At 33.6% G+C, this 23546-nt stretch overlaps 1 protein-coding gene across 1 annotated transcript; it reads right to left on the bottom strand.

The window, feature by feature from the left end:
• Positions 1-3791: 3791 nt before the first annotated feature.
• On the bottom strand, positions 3792-23546 carry LOC110020016 (NADH dehydrogenase [ubiquinone] iron-sulfur protein 4, mitochondrial). Its single transcript, XM_020717958.1, has 5 exons — positions 23311-23546; positions 22119-22207; positions 14591-14720; positions 4840-4869; positions 3792-4074 (listed from the first exon to the last, which is right to left on the bottom strand). Exons 1-5 carry the CDS (start codon positions 23467-23469, stop codon positions 4015-4017), a joined length of 468 nt encoding a protein of 155 aa, XP_020573617.1. The 5' UTR covers positions 23470-23546; the 3' UTR covers positions 3792-4014.

Below are 23546 nucleotides of genomic sequence, written 5' to 3'. Positions count from 1 at the left end.
GGCCAATTGGCATGGTTATAAGTCCAATTGATGTGATTTGGTCATTTAGTCAGAGTATTGTGAGAGTATGGTGAGGGTATTGTATATCTTAGCTCCGAACCAACACCCATGGTCAATCCTAAAGTCAAGCAGCCCTATAGGAACTCTCCTTGAGTTCCCTCATAATGATCTTACCTACTAAGTGCTAGAGGTTAGGACCAATATGTGGAACTTCAAGTTGAGTAAAGAGAAAAGTTTTGAGTTTCTAAGTTTCTGGGTACCTTTTCTAATTTTCTAAGACTAGTCAGTAGGAAAGGAAAGTCTTATGGCTAGACCTAGGCTACTAAAGAAATTTCTAGACCTCAACCAAAAGTGAGGTCAACAATCATATCAAATTTGGCAAGGCCATATGTTTTTTTCTCTTTCCAGATTTTATTACATAAAATTTTTTAGGTCTATGTTAGTTATTTATTTCTATCTGAGTGCGTGTCAGATTCTCGTACAATGCTAAGATGATAATTCATTACTCTACTGTCACGAATATCCTAGCACGCATTAAGATTTATGCTCGATAATAAAAAATTCTTTATAATGCATCAAGAATATTTATTAATTAAAGATAAAACGCATTACTTATGCTCCACTAATTAGTGAAGTTCACGATCAGAATTTATAATCTGAATCACAAAGTTGGCCAATCACAAATTGACTCATACATCCATTTATTTCTTAGTTATAATACAAAAGTTAAAAATAAAAAATGATGTAACATGAGTGGAAAATGATTGGGGACACATAAAACAAAATATAACAGCAGTGGAAAATGATTGGGTATTTAAAAAATGAAGCTAAAATTGGCTCGATCGGAGTCTAATCAAGTCCGGGTCAAATCATTTAACCTCAATTGGAAGTTTTGTATAGGCAATTTAAAAATCAAATGGATTCAAATTTGACATACTTATAATCAAATCGAGTGTCTCGTCGACCTGAATCCAACAAGCCCAACATGACTCAATTTTGTCATCATTAAAGCACTCAAATGCTCATAAAATATCATTTGATCAAAGGGATCGCTCCAGGTTGTTCAATTGATTGTATTTTTTTTTTCTAACAAACCCCTAGTGGAAGTTATGTCATTTAAGTAATCTTGCTTTTTGGCCAATTAAGTGTCCTAACCTATATTAACATAGTGGAATCATTTCAACTGGTTCTGACCCCGTAGTTTTTTTCCCTTTTAGATTTTCCACGTAAATATTCATGTCCCCGCCGTCCATTTTTTTTCATGTGTGCGTGTTTGATCTTCGTACAACACTAAGATATAAATACACCACTCTACTGACCTAAACTTACTAGCACGCAGCAAGAATAAATGTTAAAGTTTCTTTAACACCACAGTCAAGTTGGTGAAGATTTAATATTTTTAAGTTATTATTATTATTATTATTATTAGTGTTAGTATTCATATTCTTATTCTTATTTTTTTTAAATTCAAGTTCATGTTCTTGTTCTTGTTCTTATTATAGTTTTTATTCCAATCCCTTTTTTTTCCTTTTGTTCGTGTTCTTATTCCCATTCGTATTCTCCTTTTATTATTATTATTGTTATTATTATTATTATTATTATTATTATTATTACATTTGATTATATTTGGAACGGAATAATTAATTTAATTCGACATTCAAACCTGCGTAAAAGATATAAACTTATTTATTTATTATTTTATATTTTAAATTAATCGTAAAAGCTAATTCATTTCTAAAATTGTGAATATCAATTTTTTTTAAATAAAAGTTTAATATGAAAATAAATGATATTATTCTAATTTTAGAATGTTCATGTTTTTCATAGTCTTAAAGAACAAAATTTTAATTAGACATTTTTTTTAATTTAAAATTGCTTCGGTATTTCTGATATTAATTTAAAAATAATATTTAAATTTACAAAATAACATACATACCACTCAATTCTTATGGATTTAAGTTTGTCACCTTCGCTGTACATGAAAATATCAAAAACAACAACATCAACGTCAGGTCGGCTACATGAATCTTTTTTCTTCATTGTATCATATTCACACAATGATAAAAAAGGATTCAAGTCATGATTTTTTCTTTGACAAGTTTTATGCTGACAGTCGACTACCTGACTCAACCCTCCACTTTTCACATCTGGGCTGGGGACCGGCACATGAACATATGTACTTCACTTTTTAAAAATTAAAATGGTGGTATATATGTAAGATTATGTATGTAACATACATACCACTCAATAAAAATTGGCTTGTATATATGTAAGATTTTTATTATATATTTCACTTATTCTTTAAAGAAATATTTAGCTAGAATTTTGTTGTCTAATTTGATTAAAAAAAAATGCAAAACTAATTATTTAACGACCTTGAAATTATATTTTATTTTTAATTTAATTTTATGTTTTTTAAAAGGGTGTTTATAGACACAGCACCCAATTCCTATGTATTTACATATCAACACCTAACTCACATTAAAAATAATATAATTATTTTATTTTAATTCATACGTAAAATGTCATTGTATGCTTGGCCATAAAAAATTTTATTGTTCGAGTTGCTAATTAAATAATTCGTATTTTAATCATTTATTAAATAAATGAGCTCAACACGGACAATTTTTTTAACTCGAATTATAATTTAATTTAATTGTATTTATGTCATTTAGCTCAAAATAAACAATGGTTATACATATACATATACATATACATATACATATACATATACATATACATATTTACATGAACATCTAGGGTTGTAAACGAGCAGAACTTGAGTGAGCTCAGACTCAGCTCGTGTTCGGCTCGTTCGAAATAGCTCGTGTTCGAAATCGGCTCATGAACAATGCATTCGTGTTCGGATCGATTTAAATATTCGTGTTCTTGTTCGGCTCGTGTTCGGCTCGAAATTGGCTTGTTAAACTAAAATTGAGAAAAATAGATATAAAGTGTGAAATTCGAACCTAGATCAAATCTATACAAATGAAGACACTAATTACATTGTCACATGAGGTGTTATAATTTAAACCAGAGCCGAACACGAGCTGCTTAACGATCCGAACACGAGCTGTTCACGAACAACGAGCCAAATTGACAGCCCTATGAACATCACATCAAAAATACCAACATCACTACTTTGAAAATCAAATCACAACTTTTCAACCCATGGGTGTTAGTTATGTAAATACATAAAAACTTTACGGTATGCATGTAAATTTTCCTATAAGATAAATAGTAGGACGGACATAAGTCAATCAACTTATAACGTCAATGCACGATAATGTATACATGCTAACACTAATAGATTAAAGAAATAACTTCCCTTTCAGTTCACAATAAAATACGATTCATGTGTGACAATCAATATGAAATAATTACAAACATGACCCTAAAACTTTGATATTTATATTTATATTTATAACAATTTGGTGCCAGCATGAAAAAGTGTATATTTCATTTTTTTTTTAAAAAAAAAAAAAAAACATTAATAATAGTGATATTTTTTATGTGATGTTAAAGATTTGAATGGTATACATGTAAATATTAAAATTTAGGTGTTAAATAGATAAATACAAAAGATTTACATATGTAATACCAAAACATTCATATTTACATGCATACCCACTCATATCTTTAACATCCCATCAAAAATATCACCATCACTAGTAATATACAAATTTTCATGATAGGTTTATGACACCAAAGTTTTATAGCTATAAATATCAATAGCTATAAATATCAAATTTAGCGTGTTAGATATGTATAGACGTAAGAATTGTGTGGTATGAATGTAAATATCCATTTGTATTTAAACAAGTTTGATCAATCCTCTTTAAAAAATAAGAAGAAATTGTAGTAAAATAAAAATAAAGCAATTATTTGCAGATTAAAACTATGAAAAAGATGACTCATTCGGCACTCTTAAGCATTATCAGACATCCAACCAGCATGTAAATTCATGCAATAAAGAAGCAGACAGCGATGGGACGTATCAGAAATGGTACGGACCTAAAGTTCTTCAGGCTGTGGAAGGCCTTTCCATTTGAAATTATCAGCATAAGACTTCACCTGCAGGGTTTACAAAAAGAAAATGGAAGTGAATGATTTCTACTCAATGCTTAGTTAATTATTTTCATCAGCACAATATCACATAAAATAGGGGCATTTACATGTATAACAGACAATTCTTATGTATTTACATATCTAACACCTGGACTTCAATTATTATTGCATTTATACCGCCCAAATCTTTCATATCACATAAAAATTACCACCAAATATACTTTTGCATGCGTAGGGATGCATAAGAAAGGTGAAATGTATGTAAAAATTGAAGTTTAGATGTTGGATATGGGAAAGGTGAAATGTATGTAAAAAAAATTGAAGTTTAGATGTTGGATATGTAAATACAAAAGAATTGAGTGGTTTGGATATAAATCTACCTTTAAAATAACAGTGTAGAGAGAGAGAGAGAGGGAGAGAGAGAGACACACACACACACATACACACGCACACGCATGTAGGGGAAGTGAGAAACTAGAAAACTTTCTTTTAGGCCCCAATACCATGGATAATTACATTACAGATGCTATGCATTTACATATCTCACCCCTAAACTTCACTTTTAACATTTACACCGCATAAATCTTTCATATCACATCAAAAATACCATCGTTTTTCATTCATAGTTACGGTGATATGTATCTAAAAATTGAAGTTTAGGTGTTAGATATGCAAATATAAAGGAATTGAGTGGTATGTATGTCAATCATCCAAAAATAAAATATAACTAGAAAAGCAGTGATGATAACCAAAGATGAATTTATTGAATACCTTCAAAAGAGGAGTATGAGGCTTCTTAACCTGCAAAATGAAAAGATCTGTGAGCACGATTGTATTTACAAAAAGAGTAGCAGTAATATTGTAAAATAAGACAAATCTTGAGCATTATGTGAGATAATAATATGCAAAGTAAATATTAATTTAGCGAATTTAATTATAGGAGCATTAGTTCTAACAGAACGCTAATAATATCTCTCAACACACAAAGATTTGCATGGAGTAACATCTAAGGCTTCTGATAATTTGTAGCTTTTTTTATTTTATTTATTATTTTTTTTTAAGGAATGGCCACGGGCTATTATACGAGCCTTCGGCCACTCCTAATGTGTCTAGCAATTCGAGTATCACGTCCTTCAGGCCAACTGTGCCAGAGGGGATTTGAACCCCGACCTGAGGGGTCTTACACCGAGGATGCCAACCAACTTAATTCACTTATAATATCTCATTCAGGATCTTTAATAAAACAAATTCCTGAAATAACATAATCTCGAGGCAAAGGAGTAAAGACATTAGCTAAAAGAGTAAGGAAATCTATCATAGTATTCATGTTGTTTGCAACGCTTAAATTATTCATGCAATTAATCCACATATTTATTGGAAGATAACTATTGCTACTTTACATTTTAGGCCCGCCCGCATAAGTTTAGTTTAACCTACATCCTTACACCAAAATCATTGACCACACCCCACTAATTTTGATTTTGCACATTCAAATGTTTCGCAATCAAATAATTGGCTATGTTCAAAACAAGTATTTTGAATTGCAATCCATCTTATAAAAGTTCCTCAGTATTATACCTATCAATAGAAAAAATATTACGTCCGGAGTTCGGACGCAGGCTACTTCCAGACAACGGCTACGATCCACTAGAGGTTGTTTTTATTTTTATTTTTTGTCCTTCGTTCCTTCCAGTGGATCGCAGTCGTTGTCCAGACGCAGCTTGTGTCGGGACTCCGGACATAATTTTTTTCCAATGAATGTAGGATCATAGTTTAGATTCCTATGATAGTTATCTCGTGTTTTTTTACAACAATTAAATAATTTGTTTAAAAAAATTAGCTAATTAAGTTTTGAACAAACTTAATTAAAGGAGCCAACCTTTCCCAAAAGGCTTATTTGGCATTACTATTGTTTCATGTTATTGTTTTTCATTTTTTTAGAAACATGTTTGGTAGAATATAATTTTTATATATTTTTATTTTTTATTAAAAAAAAATTAACTAGTTTTTCAAAACAATATTGCGTTTTTAAAAATAATTATTTGAATCAAATATATTTTAATTTAAATCAGAACATACGAAAAATAAATAAAAAAAAATGATAAACAAAAAGTAAAAGTGATCAGAAATGGCCCCCAAGTGCCTTGGAGTCTTGTCTTCGATCTCTTGGGGTTGAACTAGCTTGGATTGAATTATAGCCAAATAAGATTAGTCCAAAGAGTAAGCAAAACAGCAAGGCTTTTACTATTCATATTGCTCAATCATCCAATGCTACTTTATTTCTTCAATCAACACTAAAATAGCTTATTCTCTACTCCAGACTTAACCAATTAACTTAAATGCCATTAGGCAAGGCCCTTGTTATTACTATTATTATTATTATTGTAGAAATTTGGAATAGACCAGCTCAATTTTATTTGATAAGAGGAGGGATATTTAAATCCAATCACAATAGACATAATAATGAAAAGCAATAAAAATAGAATAAAATAACAAGGAAAAAAAAATAGAAAAAAGCAAAAGAAGAAAATATAATCAGGGCGTAACAATCAAATAATAAGAAATAACGGCGCAGGGATGGCCGTTATAATCTAATACTCCCCTTCAAGTTGAAGTATAGATGTTAGTTATGATCAACTTAGACTTGAAGGCATCGAACAAAAGACGACAGATTCTTGGTGAGAATGTCCACTAGTTGACTACTGGAAAGAACATTTGGAATGCAAATCTCCCCGAACTCGGTCCTTTTGTTAATGAAGTGTCTATCGATCTTCACATGTTTGGTACAATCCATTGGATTAGATTGTGAGCAATACTGATTGTCGTCTTATTATCATTAAATAGCTGCAACGAGACAAACGTTAGCATACGGAGTTCCCGGAGCATGATGCGTAGCCAGAGAGCTAACAGATTTCTAAAGACATAGGTCAGAATTCAGCTTCAGCATTGTTTCGGGCAACCACATACTATTTATTGCTTTTCCACGTGGCAATACCCCAATGTGGAGGTCGATCATGAGCTGATCCAGCCCAATCAGCATCTGTATACATCGCAATAGACCGAGAGATGTGACGGGAGAAAAACAAACATGGACCAGATGTACTTTTTAAGTAGTGGAGAATTCGATGGACATCATGAAGGTGGTGCTCATAGGGATCATACATGAATTGACTCACTATTCCAATTGCGTGACATATGTATGGACGAGTATAAGCGAGGTAGATGAATTTTTCCACAATAAGCTGGTAATAAATTCTGTTGACAGGTACAACATTGGGAATGCCGGTCAATTTTTCATTAGAATCCATAAGAAACAACAACGGGTTTGCACAGAAGAAGATTGTTCTCTATCAAGGAATCAATCACATATTTGCGCTGGGAAAGATAATTTTCTTGAGATGACATAGCCACTTCCAAGCCTAAGAAGTACCAGAGAGATCAACAAGTTCTTCATCTCGAAGGACGAAATAAAAATGTCTTTTAAGAACTCCAATAATGGGAGATCGTTATGTGTAAAAATAATATTGTAAATATAAACAATAAGGATAGCTACCTAGTCATTGGAGAAAAGTCGGAAGAAGAGGATGTGATCTGATTGAGCACGAATAAAATCATGGCCCACAACCACCTTTGTGAATTTGTTGAACTAGGCTCTTGGGGACTGCTTTAGCCCATAGATGGACCTTTGTAGCCCACACACTTGTCCTCTGGAGACAGTTGAATCAAAACTCAGAGGGAGAGACATATACACATCGTCTACCAGCTCTTCATTCAAGAATGCATTCTTGACATCAAGTTAGAATAAAATCCAAGCTAGATTCACCGCAAGTGACAACAGGACATGAATAGTGTTCAACTTATCCACATGAGCAAATGTTTCCTCATAGCCAACTCCATGGTCTGAGAGTATCCTTTGATGACCAATCTTGTCTTGTTGCATTCAAAGGACTCGTCAGAGTTGAGCTTGGTGCTGAAAATCCATCGGCACCATACAACTTTCTTACCCCGAGGAAGGTCCACGATGTCCCACGTATGGTTTTGCTGAATGGCATTCATCTCCTTCATTGTTGTTATTTTATAGGTTGGATCAGCAAGAGCAACCACAATAGTAGCAGGGATCTGATGGTCCATCGCGGCAATAACAAATGCTCTATAAGTTGGTGATAAACTGTGGAAAGAGATATATTTTGTCATAGAATAGAGACAACATGTCTGATTGTGTACCTTACTCAGGGAACTCGCCTCCTCATTCGGAGGAGGGGTCATGATGAGGATGTCATCCAGAGTGGAGTCAAGGTCATGTAAGGAGGTATCAGAATCCAAAGTAGGAGAATTGGGACGAGTGTGTCGAGTGCAGACACGGACAATGGGAGGAGGAGATGGTGCATTCAACGGGACATGTGACTCCTCAGTGGTAGAAACAATGAGATGACTATCCATAAAAGTAGGATAAGAGAGTGTTGGGGAACTCAAGCCCCCCTCACTAGAGACCGAGTTAGAAAAATAGGAAACACTTACAAAGGAGACAACAACACTCACATAAATTTTGTTTGTGATTGGATCAAGACACTGATACCCATTTTGAGTTTCGGGATATCCAAGGAAGATACATTTTATGGATTGAGATCAAGCTTATTCCGAGTAGGGGTAGTGTTTCAAAAAAAGTTAGTGCACCCAAAAACCTTGGAATCTAATGTGGAGAAAACCCGATTGGTAAGGAAGCATGACATCAAAACGACTAAGGGGGTTCGGAACTTGTGAATTTTGGAGGAGACTATTTATGAGATACGTGACAGTTAAAATGACATCGTTCTAAAAATGTTTCGGGAGATTGAATTGAAGCATAATGGAGCGACGTCAAGGAGGTGACGGTTTTTCCTCTCGGCTACCCCATATTGTTGAGGAGTGTCTGTGCAATAACTATGGTAGAAAATGCTTTTACTAACAAAAAATTCACTCAAAATAGAGTTGAAAACTCGCCATTGTCACTCGCCATTGTCGGTCTGAAGGACCTAAATAAGAGTTTTGAATTGAGTTAAGAAAGAGGTATAGAAGTTTCAGAAGGTTGCAACGATTTCTAATTTGTCTTTTAAAATGTAGATCCACGTCATTCGAGTGTGGTCATCAATTAATGTTAAGAACCACCGTTTATGGGTGTAGTTAGGAGTGCAAGGACCCCATATATCATTGTGAAAGAGGGAGAAATAAGCAGAAGATGTGTAAGCGTGAGGAACGAGGGAGAAATAAGCAGAAGATGTGTAAGCGTGAGGTGAGTAATGGACTTGGTAATGCGTTAACTGGCATGTTTCACAATTGAAGTTTGAGAGGTTTTTATTAGAAAATATCAAATGATACAACTTTTTAAAATATTGAAAAGCAACGATGCCTTAAACGACAAATTACCAACATAACGGGGCATTCAATGACCTGAGATAGGCTACAATTTTTTAGTGTCGTGTCTTCACCCTCCATATTCTCATTTTGGTAGTTCTAATTATCCTCCCAAAACGACGATCATGAAAAACACAACCATCATAAGAGAAATTAACAACGCAATTAATATCACTTGTCAACTTGCTGATATATAATAAGTTACATTGCAATCGGGAACGTGTAAAACAAAACACAAAGTTAGATCGATCGTTAGTACAAACGACCTTTTACTAATAATGTGACTCAATGATCCACCAGCACTTATGATGGTATTTCTTCCGAAGCACGGATCGTAAATCGAGAAAGTTTGTGAGCAGCCAGTCATATGATCAATTGCACCTGAATAAATAATCCACGGATTAGAAGAATAAACTGTGAGAGTCATAGGAAGAGTACCTTATCAAACAAGAGAGGTTGACGGACCCGCGGAGACTTGATTGGCTCTAAGAAGATTGATCAATTGCTTCATCCGGTTCTTTAGAGATTCGGAGGATTCCAGGATGTTCCGTGTATGACTTTATTGAGTCGTGCTTGGTTCAGCCGTCGCCGTGCATCCCTCGACAGTAGAGGATTTGGTTGAAGGTTTGCATGTCGGCTTACCGTGAAGTTTTCAACACTTGTCCCGAGTATGGTTGGGTTTGTGATAGTAATCATAAGTGGGGTGACCAGTCTGAGGTGACATGGACGAGGGCTGAACGCTATTGAGGATTAAGGTAGACAATTCAGTTGAAGGAGAAGTGTCGAGCATGACAAGTCTCATGCTTTCTTCCCAACGAATCTTGGTAAAAGCAACGCGGGCGGAAGAAAGAGAATCCAAACCAAGAATACTACCCCTGACTTAATCAAGGTCTTTGTTAAAGCCAATAAAGAATTGAAACATACAATCCTTTTCTATGATCTTCTGGAAGAGAGATAAGTCGCTAGAGAATCCCAAGTGTAGTCATAGTACATATTGTATTTCCTCCATAGTGCAAGAAGATAATTATAATACTGGATCACAGTCTTAGACCCTTGTTTTGCCTCTCGGGTCTTAGATACCTCATAGAGTTGGCTGGAATTTCTTACATCATAGTAGGTATCACGGACAGGCGTCCAGAAGGCACTAGGAGTAGTGAGGAACATGTATGAACGACCAATTGAGGTTTCCATGGAGTTCATCAGTTATGACATAACCATGGAGTTATCCACTTCCCAGGCTCTAAAAGCCAGATCAGTCTTTGGGGCTCATGAACCACACCAGTGAGGTAACCAAACTTCCCACATCCGTTAATGAACAAAGGCACAGCTTGGGACCATTGGAGAAAACTATTGTCGTTCAGTTAATGGGTTACGATTAAAAACTAATGTTAGTTTCTGATTCTCCAACCTGCAAGGGAGCAGAAATTGGAGCAAATCCTTTGATGGAATCCAGAACACCTTCTGAAAGTGGTTCAGAGTTGGAGGAATCCGCCATAACTCTGACTGAGCCAAAGGAAAATTTGAGATTCTGAGCCATCGATGAACTATTGTTTGGTTGGGCAGTGGACAACAGAAAACTAGTAAAGGAGGGAACAGTGGCGGTTGGATCAGAGAATTGTGGTTGCTAAAGAACTAGAACCTGCGGATAAATGTCTTAGAACAACGGGATCTTGCGAAGTACCATAGGAGAGCGGGACAACGGTACCTTGCCAGACTTTGCGAAACAGCGGGACTTTGCGGAACAACAGGATCTTGGGGAGAAGCGTTGTAGAATAGAGGAACAACGAGGACCAACAGAGAAGGCTGGTGGCTAATGGATCTAGGGTTAGGCTCTGATACCATGTAGAAATTTGGAATATACCAGCTCAACTTTATTTATAGAAAGGATATTTAAACGCAATTATAATATGCATAATAATGGAAAATAATTAAAATAAATAAAATAACAAGGAAAGAAAATAAAACAGAATAAAGAAAAAAAGAAAAAAATATTATCATGAGATAAAAATTAAATATAGCCGTTATAATCTAATTATTATTATTATTATTATAATTATTATTATTATTATGTGTTTTGTTTACCCAAAAGGCAACTATGAGCCAAATTGAATGAGAAAAAGAACAGAATTTTAAATGTGTAGGATTAAGATCCTTTAATGTGTTTTGTTTACCCAAAAGGCACTCTAAGCAAAATTGAACGAGAAAAACAGCTGAATTTTAAATGTAGGATTGAGATCCGCGTGTAACAGCATCAAGCTAATAGGTAATGATTGATTTTAGTAACTCAGGCAAACCCAGACAATGGCTTAAAGTAGGGAAGAATATGAAATTAAGCATATAAAGCACCTTTTATTAAATTTTTCAGCAATCCAATTAATATGTCCTGCTTTTAGTTAATTGGATGACACATGCATAGGATCTAATATCAATTTGTTGCAAGGAAATAAAGACAGTAGGATTCATTAATGAATCTATAATGCAATGCATAATGAAAATACACAAAAATCACAATTCAAATGTTACCAACTGTAAACTTACAAAAATAATATATAAACAACAAATATGTTTCTTTCATTCCAAATAATAATTTAATTGTCGCTAAAATCTAAACTTTATTGAATAAACATACAATTTCAGAAATGATCAAGATTTACTCCATGAAAAAGAATCCTACTTGGCACTCTTAATAAAATTTCATTCATGCGCACACGTCAATTACAAGACAGATTAAAAATAAGATCAGGGAAGCAAATTTGGATTAATTATCTAAAAAACTCTTTCATTATCTTCAAAAAATCTAAAGCATCTCACCTTCACATCTCTGACCATATAAATACCAAATATACATAATGTCAAACTAAATTGAATTAAGCACCCACTTGTTGACCTCATTTTTAGTGAGGGCTTGATTCAAGTCTTCCCAGCTCAAAACAGACCTAAAGTATTTATAATTGGTGCTTTATGATGGTTCGGCTAAAATCAAACTCATTTCAATATAAATTATGGGTTGGCTAAGCACAATGCTTCTTAATTAGGAGCAACAAGCTTCCAAATTACAGGATAGCATTATTTAAGTTACAAGCAAATTTATCATTAAACTGTATTAAAGTCCCAAGTATCCTCAAAATGTACTTAATAAATTCCCTCGTACACTACATATTTTGCGTATGTTCATTCTAAACCTTTGCAACTACTGAATTTTGAGGTATCTCTTCCCATATAATACTAACCTAAGATGGTTTGGCATGCGCCTTCACAAAAGAATTGCGACAATCTATGGTTACGCAGGACTTCATGCAATCTAGGTTTCCTAATGCAACAAAAAAATGATGCAATAGAAATAAACCACAAAAACCAAATTTCAAATTAGCGTATTCAAAAACCACCAATTAAAACAAGCATTCCTGTTAGAAACAAAAAAACAAGAGAAAATTTAAGGAATGTCTGTTCAAAAAAATTGAAAGAGAAATTCAAAACAATTAAAAAATATTATTCACGCATCAATTAAAAACAATTAATAATCATTCTGATTAAAATTAATAATGCTCACTAACAAATATCAAATTATGTATATGAAAACAGTAAAAAATCACAAAACACGGAAATGCACAGCTCACGTCCATACAACAAGATGAATTCCCCAGAAATTAGTAGTAGCACTTATACCGCACCAAATCGAATCGAAATCCAACAAAAAGCACAAGATCCCCTAAAATTACAAGCCATGAATGAGTTTTTATAATTAAAAAACAATTTCCCAAAATATCATCATAGCAGGTTATAGCTCAAGCTTGGTGAAGGGGCAGATGCATAGATTTAATCAAAAAATTATAATTCATGGGCATCCACAAACCTAAAATTAACTTATAATTAGTCATTAAGATCACGAGAAGAGAACCAACATACAAGAATTGTAGCTAAGCCCAGGTGCCATGTGAAACTAATCCTAAATAATGATAGAAAATATGCAAAAAATATCATATGAAACCGATCTAGCAATAGTAAAAAATAGTGACCCTTATGCCCAGTATAGAAACTGGCCAGCAACTTTGCTACAACTCCAAAGGAGTAAGAATCACCAAACCACCTGTTCGAGAGTGTGTATAATAAACGAACTATGCTTTAAAGGTGATTTCTAGCACGCAGTACTACTGTTATTCTTAGAACTTAAAGCATAATAACATATCATTTATGTTCAAAAGTGATGTTTTTGAGCCATTCAAGTATCTAACTTCTTTTGACAAAGTTTTGAAATAAAAAATAGATAAATATGTATGTAATAGGTGCACGTGTAAAACTAGCTAATGTTATTGAACAACTAAATCAATAATTAAGCTACATATAATTGTAGTAGAAATTTGTTATTTAAGATAAAACTAGCTAACTGATGATTAAAATTGCAAGTCTCAAATGGTTTGGAAAATAAGATTAATGGGATTGAATACTAGATTAAGACAACATTCATGATTAAGAAAGCTGTGGAGACATTTTAACTTGCTAAATTTGTTTGAAGGGATCATGGATTTATTTCCACCTAATTTCCAAATATATATAAAGAGCCAATGAGCAGAACAAATTATAAAATAGTTACACCTGTTTCTAATTTTAGTCCAATTACTCCTTGTTCCTTGTTGCAAATATAGATGGAATTGATGTAAGCTTTTAACTACAAGTAGTGGAAGATATTGGAAAGGATCTTTAATTTCACTTGAAGAAAAATGAATGTCACAGAGAAGTTGTATTTAAACAGAAGGCCTGGTTGTGTTAGCTCAAAACCATTCTCCACTAAATGATTAATAAGAAATTTACATGTGTGGCACACGATTCTTATGTATTTACATAACCCACACCCAAACTTTCATATTTACATACATAGCAGTGGTGCTTTAAACCAATGCATTAAAAGATGTATTTCACTTTTAAAAAATGATAGTAGTGTTCTTTTTTATGTGATATTAAAACTTTGAGTGCTATGTGTGTGAATATGGAAGTTTAGTTGTGAGAGATGTAAATACGTTGGGAATTTTGTGCTATGTATGTAAATTTTCCAAGATAAAAATGTACTTTTGGGATGCTTTATTAGGTTCCATATCAATTAAATTCTTTTTCAAGAGGAGATTTCTGCACAGACCTCATAGTACCACCCATGCCGCTCAGCAAATGACTTCGCAGCATCTTCGCTGTCAAATGAAAGTGCTGCATCACCGACATTAGCATACGGATCTCCTGTAGAAGTCCAGCCCATTAATGGATTTTCCCACCTTCAAAGTAACAAAAGAAAACAGAGTAAGAAGACACCCTAATCATAAAAAACTTCGGCTGTTAACAAGCAAATACTGAGTAGAATATAAAGGGGATAACAAAATGTCGGACAATATATTTTTTTAATACATAAATGAAAGGATAAGTAAGGCGCATCGATAATTGATACCAAAAGGAGAGTATATGAGATTATAGAAGAGCGTTAGTCATCAATATTATTCACACAACGGCTGAAAAGAATCTGAAAGCAGAACTACAAGGATAATTCAAGAGCACTCCGTTATTCTGCAATGTGGTACAAGGAGTATGAGCAAATTTAAAAAGGGCCCATTTGAGAACTTTTTTTCTATTTTCTTTTTAGCCTTTATTTTAAAAACAAGTTTTTATTTTAAAACTTCTTTGTAATCATAATTAATCATAATATTTTAAAAACAAAAGTCAACCACTAAGGGGCCATTTGGGATCCCTTTTGTTATTCGTCTTTTGTTTTATGTTTTGATTTAAAACAAAATATGTTTAGTTGTCGTTAAAAACACTCAAAATAATTTTTAGATGTTTTGAGTGTTTTAAAAACAATCTAATTTTTTTTAATAGAAAATAAAAAATAAAAATATGCAAAAAAAACAATAAACAAATATGTTTTAAAGCAAAAGCAAAACAAAAGCAAAAATAAAAAAATAGAAGTGATCCCAAACAAGCCCTAATAAAATCAGTATATACAAGCTTTCCTTTCACTGAAACCATGCCTTAAGAGAATATTTTTCATAGGGGAGAATGAGGGGCTAAAAAGAGAAATGCACATTTGTTTATACTTGTGGATCTCTTAATTTTCATGATTGATATATGAACATAAAATACTTCAAAAGAGCACATATGATGAAAATCTTGTTATGTAATAGAAAACCTATTCAAAGCTCAAAATGATTGCTTCAACCATTTATAATGGAACCATTCAGGAAGAATTGATATAAAAGCAATGAGACATTCAACCAGATTAGAGCAGAAAAGTAAGAATTGGCATCAAGTCCATCCTTGTTCATAATTTAACCACCATACCAATCTATAGTCTTCAGCCACTTCAATTGCAATCATTATTATCTAAGCCGTCATACAAAGATTTCTCATAATCAATTTGGATTTATGTCAAGCAAGTCTACCATGGAAGCTATACATTTATTGAAAGGTGCGATGGAGAAGTACAGAAAGAATAAGGAAGATCAACATATGATTTGTAATGATTTAGAAAAAACTTACGATAAGATTCCAAGAGAAGTTCTTTGGAGAGTTATAGAAAAGAAAGATCTTAATGTGGCTTATATTCAACTCATTACAGATATGTACGCCAGAGTTGTTAATATGTTCGAGCAGAAGGAGGATTGATCAAGTATTTTCCTATTTCAGTTGGATTACATAGGGGATCGACTCTAAGCCAATAACTTTTTGTTTTAGTTTTGGATGCTCTTACTAGACATTTACAGGAGGATGTACCTTGGAGTATGTTTTTCAGTGATGATATCCTTCTTATGGACAGCAAGAGAAAGAGTTCAAAAAATACTTGAACTATGTAGGTCTAAATTAGAGTATAAAGGTCACCATTTGAGTAGATCTAAAATTGAATACATTGATTGCAGTTTTAGTAGTAGTAGTAGAACTAGTGGTAGTGTTGTAACAATAGGTGATCAAATCTTTAAAAAATGTGAACATTTTAGATACCCCAGGTCTATTATTCAAAGTGATGGTGATATAGATGGGGATGTTATTATTAGAATTTAAGTTGGATGGTTGAAATGAAGGAATGCATCGGGCCTATTGTGTGATAGAAAGTATTGTTTAGACTTAAAGGAAAATTTTATGAGATGTTGGCGAGACCTGCAATGCTTTATGGCGCAGAATGTTGGCCTTTAAAAGAGAAGCATAAACCCAAGTTAAGAGTTACTGAGACGAGAATGCTTAGGTGGATAAGTGGCTCAACGCTTAGACAATGCAAAATGAATGTATTCGTGAAAGGTTTGATATGGCTCTAGTGGCAGACAAGATTAGAGAGCATTATATTAGATGGTTTTGTCACATTAAACGACGATCACTTGATGATCTGATCAGCAGAGTAAATGTTTTAGATTTGAATTATGTTAAAAAAGGTAGAGGCAAAACTAAAATGAATTGGGTATATTGTATTAAAAGTGATCTTAATTTATCAGTACTAAATGAAAATATGACACTCAATAAGACACAATAGAAAAAAGGGATTTTATTGTTGTTATTTTTGCAATCATTAGCTAGTAGCCTTCGCCATTGGCTACAACTTAAGACCATTTATATACCATTAACCACTATGAATTGGTAGTGTCACCCAAATTAGTTTGCCTTCATTGTCATCATCATAAATACCTTTTCTTGAAAAATTGAGGTCAATTTTTTATGAGTCCTCCTTTTCCATTCTTTGAGTGTTAAATGATTTTTCAATTTTAGTTTGAATTTTTCGTAATTTGTAGCTAACAAACCCTTCATTTAATACTTTTTTCCTCTTAAGCTTTCCACACAAACTCTAATTACCGGTCTGATTTATGAAGCTTTAATCATCCATTATTTAATTCAAATATACTTAAGCATAATATATAGTACCTCATGTTTAATGGGGTTTACTCTATCAAATATAATCATTTGTCAATATCTGCTTCAAGCTATGCCTTTGCATCTATCTTAATATTTTGAATTTTTTTTCATAATCAAGCAAACTGCAACAAGGTACTTTGTTGCCTAACACCCATAGCAATATAGTATAGTTGGTTCTAAAAGTGTAAATGAGCCAAGCCAGATCACAAGCTCCCTCAAACTCAACTTGCCAACACGCTCATAGGTCAACCTTATCAAGCCTTGAGTTCATACTTAGGTAATAAATTGTGTATTATGAGATCAAGTTCGAGCTTAACAGTTAGCTCATTGCTCACAAGGCGCTGACCTCATTTTCATCACAGACCATCTTCAGACTCGTTAACGTGCTTTGTAGAACACTCATCCGTTGTTCATGGTGATAGTTGGCTTTGATAGTGATTGATCGACTCCAATCTACGTGTTATTTGTGCAATCATGTGTGACAACAGTTCTAGTCACTTGTGGTCATTGGGGTCATCATCATGCTCAAAATTGTACTCCACAAGTTGTATCATGTTCTTTATAATTTGAGGATGCACGAATGAGTGTGTCGATGATTCAAAGCTCTAGCATTACTTCATATAAGCAGAGTTTTATTTATATAAATTTTTTGTTGTTGTAAATTTTTTTCTTATCAAGGCTTAGTTTCACAAAAAAGATTGGGTGAGCATGTCCGAATCATCAAAAAGGCTTGATGGTTCATCCACATCCGAATTAGGCTTCATTCGACATGTGTTGAGAGGTCGAGAAATATATATATTTGCTCAAAAAATCCATTTCTCCACAATTATAGTTAAATCAATATCACTTGATTTAGGGCACTGAAATGAAATGTCATTCCCATCACAACTAAAATGTTTTTGTCCCATGGTGACTCCTTCAAATGTCCCCCATTCCATCATAACTTTCTCTTCTTCTTTAAATACAATATATATATTTGCTCAAAAAATCCATTTCTCCACAATTATAGTTAAATCAATATCACTTGATTTAGGGCACTGAAATGAAATGTCATTCCCATCACAACTAAAATGTTTTTGTCCCATGGTGACTTCTTCAAATGTCCCCCATTCCATCATAACTTTCTCTTCTTCTTTAAATACCACGAGTCAAGTCAAGCGCGCTCGAAAGCCCATCGGCTTGAGCTTGATTAATTTTATTGAGTTTGAGCTCAACCTCGAGCTTAAGTCTGCGAGTTCGAGCCAGCTTGTTTATTATAAAATAGAGAAAAAAATATTAATTTATGGTAGTGTTATAAAAAAATGGCATATAAAATGAGCAATTAGGAGTTAAATAATAAGAAATCACTTAATATAAAATACAAAATATATAATTTTAAAATATTTTAAATGCATTAAAGATAAACTCTTTAAATTTAATATATTTTGAGTATATTTTATATTGATATTATTTTTAAACGAAACGGCTCACGAGCTAACAAGTTGAATCGAGGCTAGTTTAAGCTTGGCTTTTTAGCTCATCGAGCTCAATTCATGAGCGACTTATCGAGCCAAGCTAAAGCCAGCTCACGAGTGGCTTGACTCACTTACACCCCTAGTTTTACTCACAAGGAAAGCTATGAAATGAACTAGCCAGCAAGATTCCAAGGGGACACACCAGGATAGGGCTCAAGACAAACTTGTCAAATTGGGATCACTAAAGGACTCGTCAAGTGAAGCCCAGAATAGTTCGCTCAACCGAGTTTGAAGTATCTGTCAACCAAAAACTAAACAAACTCATTTGCCATTTAAAGAAAAAACCACAAAGTCTTAAGGAAAACACCATCGGAGCTAACTGTGGTCTCCTCGCACCAAACTAGCCCAAATAGTCGTTCACATTTTGAGAAGATATTTAGATTATATTACAAGGGGGCCTAGTGAACACTATGATCTGCAGCCAACTACTAGTACAAATTCTGAGTCTATGCTTGTATCAAGGCTATCTGACTCTTGTATCATTTTTTTATGCAGATGGTTTGTCCTAAAGTTTTTTTTGTATCGCTTCAGTCCTCAAATCCCTATTTATAAATAGGAGATTTCAAGACAAGCCAAGATTCCAACTTTTTTTGGCGCTTGGGTCTAAATTTTACTCATGCATTCTATATTCTTAATCATATTAAGTGGGTTTTTACTCTTTTTACTTCATTTCTCTTGACCTTCTCGGTCTCCTCTGAATTAGTAAGGTTCTAGCATACCCATAAACAAATTTGGATACAACACTATTGGCCTCGTTGCAAGTTCTTCAAACAACATTAGTTTCATCAATCTCTATTCCAGCAAACTCCCATCACGACTCTTGATTCCCTCCCCATTGTTGATACCAGCTCATGTCATAACTCTAATTATATTTCATTAGTGACCTCGAGCTACTAATCAAGCTCTAATTTTGCATTAAACATGTGAGTTGAGTTCAACCTCAATACACGAGCTTGACTCGTGATTCGAGCTTGACTCGACTCATTAACATCCTTAGTTGGTTTTATTATAATCCTATAAAAGCGATCTTCAATTTTCATAATGTTCCTTATCAGATAATCCTCCCAAATCCTTTTCAAATTTATCAACCTTACTTTAACTCTAGAATTTGTGTCCTCATCAATATACCCCGTGCTTCATATATATAATATATAAGAAGCATTTTAAAACATGGCTTCGGACTCAAGTGTAGAGGGAAGCAAAATGGCATTAAAGTAATCAAGGGAGGCTATTAGCTTGCAGACATATGTCTTAAACAACAGAACGTCACCCAAGACGCGAAGGAGGCGCTTTTTGCACCCAGTTGATGAGGTGTATTATTATATTACCTATAATATAAGTTAACCAAACTTAATTTAAGGAAATAGAATTGGTTTATTATTAATAACATTCCTATTTATTTAAGAAAAATCTAAAATGCTAAAATTAATTTCTTAAATCTTCGCTCAAATGGTTTGGCTCCATTATGTTATCAAGGTAGAAAGCCTGCGAGTGATCTCGCATTCATTCATCTCCCGTTTGTAGGAAACAAAATCAAAAGGAAGCTAAGCTGTGAATCTATTTGAAGTTGAAAATAATGGTTTAAATGAGATGAAATTTGTTTGTGAAATTGAATTCACAACTCGATCCAAACCAACGTCTGATTTAGATTGTCTCAATTGAATTGTCTCGAGTGGGAAAAAGATTTGGATGATGAGTAGCTTGAGGAATAGGAAATTGAGTTTGAGGGTCTGTTTAGGATAGTTTTCTGCCTGTATATCAAAACAAATGATAAAATGCAAATCCTAAAGCTTTTCTATGTCAACAAACAATAAATCAAATCCACTCTTAGGAAATGTTATGTTGCTGAAAATGAAGGAAAACAATGAGAAAAAAAAAGTGGGGAAACAGCGTCATATAAAGAAATTTTCAAAAAACTGAAATCAAATCAACAGAACAAAACGCCATATTGAAACTAAGAGTCGAGATAATATGCAGTTTCAAGAGGAAATGCCAAATATATAAAAAAAAAAAAATACTAAAATAGTATTAGAATCAAAACCTCCAATGATTATCACTCAAGTCAACATGAAACAGATTAGCGAGAAAGTATTAGAATCAAAACCTCCAATGATCATCACTCAAGTCAACATGAAACAGATTAGCGAGAAAGCTATCACAAAAAAAGCAAGAGAAATTCGCTTGTTTGAAACTGAAGACTTTAAAAAGCAGGCAACTCGTGGATCCAAGAGACAATCATATACATGATACAAGAAATGTCTCAAGCAAAGCGCCCATAATCATTTCCAAAATAAGCAGAAAACCATCTAAAATCTACCTACAACATGCCAAAAAATGGTCTTATGCAATTTACAATAACATAAGCTAGACACCTGAAAGGTGCCCTAAACCCAAGGAAAAAAAAAATCTATATATCAAATGAAAGTTCATGTGATGTGGCTTCCGTAGGCTTCTTCCTTGCATGGATCTTAAATTCGCTGCCAAATGATCTCCATATCTGTATTTTCCATTCATACAGATCAATCTTAGACCAACAAAAGAGCACTTATGTATTCAAAAATAAGCAAATTTGCACAACCTATGCTTCCATTCATACAGATCATTCTTAGACCTACAAAGGAGCCTCTATGTATTTTGAAGATTTACATACATGCCACTCAATTTCTATTTATTTGCATATCTAAAAACTAAACTTGAGTTTTTAACATACATGCCACCTCACTTATGCATGAGAAGGTGTATTTCACTTTTGAAAATAAAAATGGTAGTATTTTTTATGTGAAATGAAAGATTTGGGTGCTAAAAACATAAAAAGTAAAGTTTAAGTGTTAAATATGTAAGTACATAAGAATTGGTTGGTGCTGGGTATGTATGTAAATGCACCTTGAAGATATTAAGCAGTATACCACCGGGACAAGCATAGAAGGAAGCAACAAGGACTTTCTGAAACCAAAAAACTTTAGGATATCCCACGAAAAGAACTGAACCTTAACACATAATTGAACAAAGTTCCTTAAAAGGTTTCTCAATTAGAAGGCGAAAAAATAAAAGATATTCAGCAGCTATCAAACAGCAATAAAAAACTTCAAAAGTGGTACGCTCATCCTTATTAAATCTTCAAGTACAAAAATGTTCAGTGAAAAAATAAAAACTATGCCCAAGCAAATCTATCACACAATATATCCTATACATGCATTAAGTTAACAATTTAACAATATTTCATATACAACAGATGTGCGGCGAAAATAGTGTCTGCATTGATGAGCGTACTTTTGAGTGGACATAAAATTGATTTTCCATTTTCCAACTTTCCCAGAGCCTTGCTGAGTTGCCGTGCGGGCTGGTGAGTAGATAATGACCTACAGAATGAGAAATTCAACTCGAGCGAAAAATGAAAATTAAATTTGAAAACAAAATGGAGATTAGCTAATATGCTTTGTATATTTAAACTTAAAGAAAACTAAATTTATGATACCATGTAGCAAAATGTTTTATCATTTTTAAAGGGAGCACCCTACTTTGAACAATGCATTCATACTTCATAATACTTACAAGGTTTATAAATAAACAATGCCTTAAATTTATTAACAAATTTCAAGTATTGCTATTTGGAAAGAGCTCTTGATCTGCTGCATTTCTACCAATATGGTACAAGTCTTGTTAACAAAAGCTTCAAGAAGACAAGCCATTGTGAAGCTTTATACAGAAACACTAATACGTTATGAGATGTCACTGCAATTAGGGCAATTGTAGTGTACAATGGATCGACATTATTAAAAAAAAGTTTTCTAACTTTACACTTGCTGATTTGTAATCAGCACAGACAGCTAACGTAAGTAGCAAATTTTCTTTAACTTTCTCACACTCTTTAAAAATGCAGGACCTGCTGAAAGTGAAATTATTCTCTTCTGAATGCTAAGATTATAAACCCTATATTACAAAACAGGAGATAGAACCAACAAAGTCTCAAGTCCTCCGTACGAATGAAATTATTCCCAAACATAAAAGTGTTGAGTTGACATTCAAATTTCAAAGTCTCAAGTCCTCCGTACGAATAAAATTATTCTCAGATCACTGGTTACAGCCACCCAAACATAAAAGTGTTGAGTTGACATTCAAATTTCGAAAGAGCTGTTAAGTGCAATTAGGGCAATAGTAATCTACGATGAATGGAAAAAATTAAAAATAAGTGCCGATCAAGTTGCATTTGAAGACTCTCATGAAGAAACGATAAACTAAACTTTTGTTTTGTAGTTAGCACAATCAGCTGATACAGCTTGCAATTCTCCTAAATTTCTAACACTATAAAAACGTAGGACCGATGCAAAGCCTAAGATCCCTATATCACAAAAACGGGAAATTGAAACCATGATTAACCTCTTAAAAAGGGCTCAAAGGCCTCCATGTGAATCATAAGATTTGTAAAAGGTTGGGGGAAACACAAGAACTGAAGAGGGAATACCCTGCGACGGAGATGCTCCTCGGGGATACCGGTAACGAACCCTATCTCGCCGGGCTTGTACTCAACTACGGCATCCGTGGAGAGCAATCGTGATTGCGGTAACTGGGGGAGGAGGAGTTTAGTGAAGAAGCTGCTGCGACGCCTCAAGAGAATCGCCATCTTTCTTTTCCCTGCAGCAGGACCGCTTGCAGAACTTTTGGGAATGCGAAAGTAAAATTTACATACATGCCGGAAAA

The sequence above is a fragment of the Phalaenopsis equestris genome, unplaced genomic scaffold (genome assembly GCF_001263595.1).
Source record: "Phalaenopsis equestris unplaced genomic scaffold, ASM126359v1 Scaffold000090, whole genome shotgun sequence".
NCBI lineage: Eukaryota > Viridiplantae > Streptophyta > Magnoliopsida > Asparagales > Orchidaceae > Phalaenopsis > Phalaenopsis equestris.
This window is presented reverse-complemented; position numbering and strand designations above follow the sequence as displayed.